This window comes from Vigna radiata, chromosome 1 (genome assembly GCF_000741045.1).
Source record: "Vigna radiata var. radiata cultivar VC1973A chromosome 1, Vradiata_ver6, whole genome shotgun sequence".
Lineage (NCBI taxonomy): Eukaryota > Viridiplantae > Streptophyta > Magnoliopsida > Fabales > Fabaceae > Vigna > Vigna radiata.
Genome location: NC_028351.1, coordinates 876407 through 886895, shown reverse-complemented (window position 1 = coordinate 886895; position 10489 = coordinate 876407). Strand labels below are relative to the sequence as shown.

Sequence of the window (10489 nt, the reverse complement as noted above, 5' to 3'; positions counted from 1 at the left end):
TCAAATTTCGATTGATGTTGACATGACTAAATTTAATCAAATTTTGATCAGAGTCAGAAAGGCTCGACCATTGAACTGGATTGGTCGTCTCGACCTTCGACATAGATCAACTCGTTACAACCTTTGGCCTGAGCCGACTCAACTGAAGCATTTATCCGAGTTGAGTCATCTCGACCTTAAGTCTGAGTCTACATGTCTTGACTTTTGACTTGGATTGATTCATCTCGACCTTCGTTCTGGGCCATTCCACTTTGATCGGCAACTCAAGCCAACTAAAATTTAATTGAAAGATATTTAGATATTTCATATTTGAAAATCTGGATTTAAAGAATGGATATCCAATCCAAAATAATTATAATGTAGATTGAATAAAATGGATTGGAATGAAGCAAAAGGTGATTTGATTGAGAAAATTAGATTTTTTTTTCACTCCTAAGGCATGATTAATTAGGCATGAATAAGTAATTCAACCTTAATCTTAAGTGTAATATGAAGATAAGTTTGGTACCCATAGAAGTAGATAATTATATGTTAAAATTTATCTATTTTATAGTTGAGCTAGATTATGCAAAGAGCCTTACACTTTATTAAGATTCAATATGAGTTGAAAATTTTACATTAAATAAAATAAATAAAACGACTAATATATAAATATAAGAGTGACTTATGAATTCGTTATCTAATTTTTTTTTTTAAACTAGTATCATAATCTCTTTTATAAACTTATTCACAACTCATTAGTACTTTATCTTTTTCTTATATCTCTTTTCAAAATAATATCTCCTTTTTCAGAGGTCTCTTTTCAAAATTAACAAATTTAATAAAAAAAAAAAGTATTAGTATAAAAAATAGTGAGTCTTGAACTCTAGATACAAACTCTCGAGCTTCTCTCTAAACTTTTCTTTAAAATTATCAAAATTTGTTCATCATCATAAAAATGATAAGAAATTAAAACTCATAAAAGTTATTCAACTTCTTACATACATACACACCATCAATTTTATTGAAGATTCCACCAAGTTAAATATTTGGTTGAAAAGTTAAACATATTAATACCAATAATATGTACATAACCATCAAACTCTTTGTAATACTACATTAAAAAGTCATATAATAGAAGTTATACGGGCACCAATTAAACTCATGTATTATTATTTACTAAAACTGAGCTTCAATTTATAAGTAGTAGTGTTGGTACCAAGAAAAAGAAAAAAAAAAACAATTGTTGTCATGTGTCTACAATATTTACGTTTTCCCTCTCCCCTGGTGCGTCCTTTCTTTGGAAGGGTTATGGTGCCTCAGTTTGTCTTTTGCACAGGCTTCATCCTCTTTGCCCTTGAGTACAAGAAAACTCCAACAAGAGCAATAGCAGTTCCTGTTATCACATGCAACACCACAGGAAAAAGGGTCATCAGAAACCTTCCAAGTTGTAGCAATTTCGGTCCATATGCATGTCTTTTCAATGTACAAAAAAGTTAACAACATCAACCATAAAATTTGTGGGACATATGTGCCAATATTTTGGCCATTGGAGACTTACCAAGTGCATTAACAGGAGAGACAGGAGTTTGGAAGAAAATGACTGAAGAAACAATGATAACCACACGCTTTACACTGTTTGCAACTGAGTGTGTCACAGGTGACACCATCTCCAATATCATATATGAAACCTGCAATCAAGATATAATACCAATGAGACCTAAGTCTAACCGTATAAGAGATTGACATCGTTATCAACCCAAAATCGTTAAGGCAAAACCTTTAAGACAATTGGTTAACCGGTGTTTATATGGTATTTCACTTTTTTATTTCTATCTAATATATGAAACTTAAACTCATACTTGAATTTCCAACGTGCAGATGCTAGAAGTTGATTACCTGTTGGTAAGCATGGAAGCAGAATGCAGAAAAAATTGCTCTAACACATAACTCTCTAACATTAAGCCCTTGGCTTGCCTGCATTGGAAAGAACAGAATACTAAATGTTAGCATCTTTTTCTCTTTTTCAATTTCTTATCAAGGAAAAACAAAGATTTTAAAAACAGAAAATTTGTACACATACTGCATATTGCAGGTATGAAGGAGAAAACTTGACACCCTCCATAAGTATGGCATATGGAACCAACAACATGAAGGAAATCATTGTTAAAACTCCATAGAGATTGATAGGGTCCAAACTTTCCTGTCAAATGATGAGCCACATTATCAACAGAATAATGTCAGAGAGTTCCATCAAGTAAAGCAGTAATCAGCTTCACAAACAAATACTTAAATGGTATCAAGAAATTCCTTACCTCTTCACTAGTCATCATTTTTTTGCTCAAAACGTTCCTTGATTGATTTGTAACGTTAGCTGCCATAGCAGTGATGAAGCCAATCCTGTTTAGAGACAGAACATGTCAAACACTTGAATCAATACTACACCACCAAAAATCTTGGTAAATGTTATATTCTGTGATCAGTATCCGAATTATTCAACATTGTCCCTGAAGGAACTTTGAATCTGCAAGAGTTTCAGTGTGGTGATTGCTTACCAATTGAAAGAGACTTCAGTCATCGATGCCAATGCCACTCCTCCAACTATTGGTATAAGTGAAGAAAACACCCAGAAAGTAGGCATCTGTTCATTGAAGGTAAGAACATCAAAACCATTACATTATTTGCATTTTGACATGAATGAGTACAATATAGTGTAGATTAGAAGCAGAAGCTCTTGGTGACCTTAACAATATGCAAAAGTGCTCACATAGTTATGATTTAGCATTGCTGATGAAAAATATAATGTGTATACCCTGATATTATTGTCATCTAATCTCAAACAGGCATGTGATAAGTTTATTCACTTCTATATTAACCAACTCAAAGCCATAGTGAAGAATGACAAAGTCATATAAAAAATAGAGTAAAATAATAATAAAAATGAGTTTTTGTAACGATGATTGGATGAATAAGAAGACAAAATGAAAAAATGATAGAAGAGAAAAAAAAAAAAAAAAAAAAAAAAAAAAAAAAAAACATGTTTCTAAATTTCATTGGAACATGGTTATTCAAAGAAAATGTCATGTGGTTAGCATTAAAAGTGGCACCAATATCAATCATTTTCCCTGAAAGAAACAAGGTCCTTATTCAACCTCCTTACCATTCACAAATGGGTGGTTAACAAGGAATCTTAGCAGATAAGATGCTAGAAACCCCAATAATAACTGAAAAAACTTCCAAATTGAGGGTGGTTAACTAGTGCCTAGAGTACTACTCAAACCTAACCCTGAATCATTGGACCACTCAAATTAGGTGTAGTTTACCTGTTGTAAAATTTGGACTGGTCATTGACTTTGTCATGATAAAGGGTTGATGGGTAGGTCATATATTAAAAGCATAAGCTGGTATATACTGACCTGTTTGTTTGTGTTTATTTTGTATAAAGTAAGTGCTTATTTAATAAAATAAGCATTTTTTTGGTTTTTTTATATGTTTGTTTAGTCTGCATATTTTCAAAATAAGTGGCTTTTTTTCTATTTCTGTTAAGAAAACACTTGTTAACTGGCCCATTATTAATGAAACAGATATTTTAAGGTGCAGATTTTTTATCTTAGGAAACCAAACTTTAACTGTATGATTACATGAAATCATTAACTGCAGCAAATCTAGATTTCATGTAACTATTGAAAAAAAAAAACTCAGTCTTTCTAAGCCCATGAATTAATTATAAACTTGCATAGCATCAAGGAAGAAAATTTCAAATTTTACAAGAGAAAGAAAGTGAAGACTTGAACATTACCTGACCCAAGAAAAGAGCAGAAAGAAGAACAGTAAAGAAAGGCTCCATAGCTTTGATTGTGTGAGTGAAAGATACAGCAACCTTGCTAAGGCTAACGTTGGTCAAGGCATTCCCTAATGTGTGAGCCAGAGCCAGTGGAAGGAGTGTTGCAAGCTGCAAACAACACAGATATGATAATAAAATTAATGCTTTGAAATGAGAGTGATGACCCCACAAATTGATGGAGCACCCCTTTTCCACCTCCTAATTCAAAGTACCTGTGAACCTCTGATGCTTGGTCTGGGGTGGAGATTGAAAGTCCAGATTAAATTAATCACCAATGACACAAAGCCAAATTGAAATGCTGTAACTGTGGCTGGAAATGGATAGACTTTTAGAACCTAATACACAAGAAAGGAAAAAAAGTAAAGACACCCTACATTTCTTAATGCAATCCTGTGTTTGAAACTTCAAATCTATATCCAATTCTACGTGATAAAACTTTTTAAAAACATGTAGAAGTTAGTTATATCAGGTGGTTTCAAATCATTGTGTCTGTTCATAGTTTGCCATGAAGTCCAAATTTTACGTGTGATACAGAGATCTGAGAGAGCAGCAGTGATAATTTCCACACCCCAGATCCCTATAAGTGAAAAAATTGAGTCTTTTTGAATCCCAAATGGTGGATGAAAATGAAGAACCTGCTTGTTGTAGATGTTGAAGTAGATGTTCAAGAGGTACCAAAGGGCAAGCATGGCCCCCAGCTGCAGGGTTTTAACCAACCCACTAGCTTTGGCTGGTTCATCACTTCTGGCATCAGAGATAGAAGCAGCAAGGAGCCTGAAAGATGCAAGCTTGGGAGAAGAAATGAAGAAAGGTGAAGACTTTGTGGCAGTGAGCTGCAAAGGAGAAGATGGGGGCAAGGAGAAGGTATTGAAGGAGCTGAATTGAGGAAGGAACTTTGGCCTTGGTGTGAAGTTTGGAAAGTGTGGAGTTGAAGGAGAGTGTGAAAGAGAAAGAAGAGTTTGCATTTTTGTTCACAAAAGGTAAGAGAGAGAGAGAATGGGGAGACAAAACAGTTGCATGAACAGAAAGAGAATTCACCACTTTTGGTCTGCAAACGTTGCTTCTCCAAACTCAGACCAGAAGTACATCAAACAATACCATATATAGCAAATTGGGTAGCCTCTCGGATCGTAAAATGCTTACCTAATTCCACGAAAACGTGTTCAATATAGCCAAACGTATTTTTCTAATTTAGAATTTGAGACAGAGATGTATGTAAACAAGATTCTGTTTCAGCTTATGAGTAATATAATATAAGATCTTCTAGTGAATAGATTAAGATGAAAATATCTGTTTTTTGTTTGAGAGTTACTTATCAAGTAACTTCTCATGCAGAAGAACAAATAAGATTAACACCACTTGATCTTGTATCAGATGAAGATATCAGATTTTGATAGATGATATCAATTAAATTCATAATTTTAAACCAATCATTTATATTATCTTTACATTACTTCTTTCCGTCTTAGGTAAATGTTAAAGATATTCTAATATTTAAGTTAGTTTTGAATTATTCATTCATTATTACGTTTAAATATTAAATATTCAATAAATACGATTATATTATTTATTAATAGATTTTGAGAAAAATTTTTGATTAAAACTGATCAAATTGTTTAATTTTATTTAAATATATTTTTACTTTATTAATTAAAAGGTAAAATCTTTAAATTCAAATGTCATAAAGTTAATTCACAATAACTCGGTTTATCTAATTGTTAGATTTTTAGAATTGATTTTTTTATGTGATTGGTCGACCGGGAGACATAGTACACATTTTATTTTTAGATTTTTAACAAATTACATATATTATAAGGATAATGATTTTTTAACAATATAATAGATTGTGATTAATTTGTTTTAAATATTTTTTAAATATAAATTAAAATAAATCAATAAAATAATATCACGTATCTTATTATAAAAAAATTATTAAATTATCAAAACATGACAGTGTATAAGAATGAGGCAGCGAGTGTAATGGACAAAAGAGTACTAATATATGGTGAGATGGTCTAAGAGAAGTCATAGATTATTCAAGTCAAATTTTATATTAAGCATGGAAAACGAGGGAATGAAAAGGAGTGTCATTTTTTTTACTTATATTATTATATATAATATAATCTCATACTTAAATATATTATATTTATCACAACACGTTATAAAGATGAATCATCTTTAATGACTTTATGATATTCTTTTTTATCAAAGATTAAAAGAAATACTTTTAAATATAACCAAGAAGCATGAGAAAAATAAAATTTAGGTACATTTCATAAGGCTAATTTATGTTACTTTCTAGAAAAAGAAATGAACATTTTTTTTTAATTATCAGAATCAATTAAAATAAAAAATTCACTTTTGACTTAAAAATTATAAAAGAAATTCTTAAATTGAAGTTAAACTCGTCTTAATTTTCTAACTGAAATAAAAATTACATTAAATATAATGTTAACGAAACATTCTCAGAAAATATTAGTTTCTTTGTTTGTTTTTTTTTCATGTCTGTAGTTAATTTATTTTCTGATTTTTCATTAATTTTTAATCTTTCATTTCATATAAAATATTTTAGACATAATCTATTGAGGCTAAGATTCAATTTAAATTTAAATCAGTGGTGTAGATTTATTCTTCGATTACAAACAGCAAGTTAAGGGAGAGGTCTATTAAAATATTAAGTATTAATTAAGATAAAATAACAGTATATTGTGCTAATTTATGAAAAAGTAAAAGATTAAATATTAATAAAATATTGCTTATTTATTCATTACTTTTCGTCTTTACTTCAATTTCATAGAACAATTATACTTAAAAAAAATTTTAGAAAGCTTTTCTCAAAAAATAAACTGAGTCAAAACATATATTCTTTTTTTTAGTCAATTTATAATTAAATAAAATATTATTTTATTGTTTTGAAAATATCATATTTCATTGTAATGAAATAATCTAAATAATCATCAACTTCATACTTTTATTTCAGTAAATTATTGACCCAAAACGAGTAAATAAAGAACTTATTTTCTAAAAAATGAAAAGGAAGACACAAAAATAAGGGTTGGAAGGGATTTAGTTTAATAAATAAGTAAATAAATTAAAAAATAAAAATAAAACTGGTTATCATAATACAAAAGCCCACAACCTCATAAATTATTTAATATACTGTTATCTAGCATGTATATATTATTTCTGTGTATGATTAATTTTCGTTACAAAAATCTAATTAATTTTTTTAAGATTTTTTTTTATTTTATGTTTTTTTCTAGTTCATTAGTTAATGTAGCTTTGCTCTGAAAAAAATATATATTTTTCCACACCTCATAAATTAATTTAATTGCAGAAAATACAAGAATGCTACAAAGTGGACCACTTTTGAGTGTTAAAAATAAATAAATAAATAAATAAAATCTCAAACAAATCCAAAGGAACACATTCCAAAATTGACCTTCTTTCATATCCAAAAATACAAAATAAAAGTATTTGTATTTTAGCTGCTACTTTCGGAATACTCAATTATTAATAAATTATAATATATAGTCATGTGATAATCGTATTTCATTTTTATATAAATTATCTTTAATTTTAAAATTATCATTATGTTTTGTAGCAATAACAGAGAAACAATAATAAAGATAATCCGTTAAAAATAACTTATAGTTACACTCACATGTGTTTTTTTTTAATGTTATTGTTATTCAAATTATAGGTTACATATTAAATATAATAAATAAATAAAATTAAAATTAATATAAAATAAAAAATTAACTCATTGTATAATAAAAAAAAAAAAATCTGCGCAAGCAAATCCTATTGTAAATCTATATCGTGTTGATTTATATTTTATATTTACATTTTATTCTTAATCATATTTAAAAAAAACTAAAGAAAAATGATAACAATATATAAAAGAAATACAATTTAATATTCTTGTCTTACTCTTAATTATATTTGAAATTAGAAAAAATATTAAAAGGGAAGTACCACTTATTATTTTTTATATAACCACTGTTACTAATATTATTTCTCTTCTTAAAATAGAGAAATAAAGTGTCTCTTTTCTACAAATAATAATACATAATTATATGTAAAGAAGATACAATATCTTTGTATTGTATCTTTCATTTTATTTATTTTAATTTTTAACAATCTTTATTATTTTTCTTCTAATAATATTTACATTATTGTTTATGAAATAACCCTATAAAATTGTATTTTTATTAAAATAATTTAAAATTATTTGAAAACAATATAAAATACATTTTACAACAAATAAACACTTTCTTATATAAAAACTTAACTATATTTTATTGTTTTTGAAAAAAAACAAAATAATAATGAAGAGGTATTGCCTTGAAAATGATTTTTCAGAAAGCAACAATGTATATATATATATATATATATATATATATATATATATATATATATATATATATATATATATAAATAAATTAGGGAACCAAAATTTCAGCCATTAAAATAGGCACGAGCTGCTTTCTTTCAATCTCACATGGTAGGCCATTCCTGAGAGGTAGGTAATAATAATAATAATAACAAAAATAATAATAATAATAATAATAATAATAATAATAATAATAATAATAATAATAATGGTGGAGAGAAACAAGACAAAAACAGATTTTATATATATCACGTTGGTGCATTTTTGGTAAAATAGTGTCTCTAGTTGTTTTGCCACTCTCATAAAAAAGAAATGAATTTCTAAGTTCAACAATCAAATTAAAAAATATCGATTTGATGAAGATTTTAATCTCTTAAAATTTAATTGAGTCCGTCAGAATTATACGTTTGCCATTTTAGTTCATCAATACGTGGAATTACGTAATTAAATAAATAAAAATAGTATATGTGTCAAATTTTATACGATTAAATATATTTTGATTTCTTAACTTTAATAAAAATTGAAATTAGTTCTTTTTTAAATTTTGTATTAACTTAGATATTTATTTTTAAAATGGTATGAATTTAATTTCTTTAATCAAAAAGATATTTCTTAATTAACATCGGACAAAAAATATTTGAAAACAACTCGATTATTATTTTAAAATATATTTAAAAAATCAAATAAACTTAACAAAGTTTGGTTACGAAAACTAAATAAACTTTCACAGTTGTTAAATTGAAAGATTAAACTAGACTAAAGTTTTCGAAAACGTACCAACAAAATTAAGCAACTCAATTATTATTCAAAAATAAATTTAAAACGTTAAATAAACTTAACAAGATCTGATTAAAAAAATAAAAACCTCACATTTCTAAAGCTGAGAAACTAAATTAGACTAAAATTTTAAAAATAAATTAATTCTAATTTTTACACAGCAAATATAACTATTTTATGCATTGGTAAATGAAGATATAATTGTGTAAGATAAAATGTACTTGAATAATAAAATTGATTCTTGAAGTACTTTTAATATGTGAGATGGGAAGGCACTTAAAAGAATGATATAAAAGAGGTCCCAAAGCTTGGGAAAACACTCACCATTCATGCATCATATCCAGCTTTCTCATTCAAAAAAAGACAAAAGGAAAAGAAAATCCAATACCGGTGACTACCATGAAGGTTCTTGTCTTTATAATTGTGTTTTTTTTTAATTATTAAGACATTTCTGTCTCATTTTATACGTTATTTTAAAATTAATGAAAATTATAAATTATTGGCAATAATATAAAACTAGAAATAAACAATGAGAATGAGATAATGAAATCCGTACTTTATTCATTATGATACCGTCTTATATGTAAATAGGCATAAATGAGTGTTTTCCAATGTTATGTATTTAGAAAAATATTAATAATCGAAATTGATTTTGGTGGATGGTAGGGATGGGTTGATGCATGGAACAGCAGTAATGCTTGCAGCTGTCACAATAAAAATATAGTGTTTATAGTCCCAATAATCTGAAGTGATATTATTTTTTATAACTATATTCCTGTACATTTTTCTAAGTAATTGAATATGTAGTTACCCTTTTTTTTATTGTATATGAAATGCAAACGCAAGGTGATAGTATAGTAGATGTATTTCTACTAATTTGTTTTAATAAAAAAAAAAATAAGCATAAATTTAAGGGTCCTATGAAATTTATTTTCATATATAATTAGTATGGTATTGGAATTAGATAATTACGTAAAAATTTAACAAAATATAATAGAAATATCTCTTTAAAAATAATTACAGTTTAATCAATTATTTTATTTAATTCACTGCTAAAATAAAATTAGTTTTTGCTGTATTTAAAAAAATTTGTATTTGGTCTTTAAGAAAGAAAATTACTTTTAATTCTTAAAGTGTTTTTTAGATTTTAAATTTAACTTCTGAAAATTTATTTTAGTATTTTTTTTCATCCTTCGTATTAGATTAACTCTTATAAATGAAGTGAAAACACAACCTTTTTCTTTCAAAATATAACTTTAACTGCCTCATCCTTTTATTGAAATAAAAATTCATCTTTATCCCTATTTTTATGCATACACCCACTTATTTACTACTTCAAATATTACTTAAATATTTTTTTTATGAAAACAAAGATCACACAATAAAAAATGTAATAGTATCAACTATGGAAAAATTATACACATTTATTTCTCTAATATAAAATGTTAAGAAAAAAAAGTATAATTATTTAAATATCAAATAAAACAGCAATT

General features: G+C 26.9%; 1 protein-coding gene across 1 annotated transcript; it reads right to left on the bottom strand.

The window, feature by feature from the left end:
• Positions 1-1064: 1064 nt before the first annotated feature.
• Positions 1065-4955, bottom strand: LOC106758244 (phosphoenolpyruvate/phosphate translocator 2, chloroplastic). The gene is made up of 9 exons (XM_014641206.2): positions 4459-4955; positions 4036-4158; positions 3779-3931; positions 2535-2620; positions 2295-2379; positions 2063-2182; positions 1879-1956; positions 1541-1670; positions 1065-1375 (listed from the first exon to the last, which is right to left on the bottom strand). The coding sequence occupies exons 1-9, from the start codon at positions 4786-4788 to the stop codon at positions 1299-1301; spliced, it is 1182 nt and encodes a 393-aa protein (XP_014496692.1). The 5' UTR covers positions 4789-4955; the 3' UTR covers positions 1065-1298.
• Between the last annotated feature and the right edge of the window lie 5534 nt (positions 4956-10489).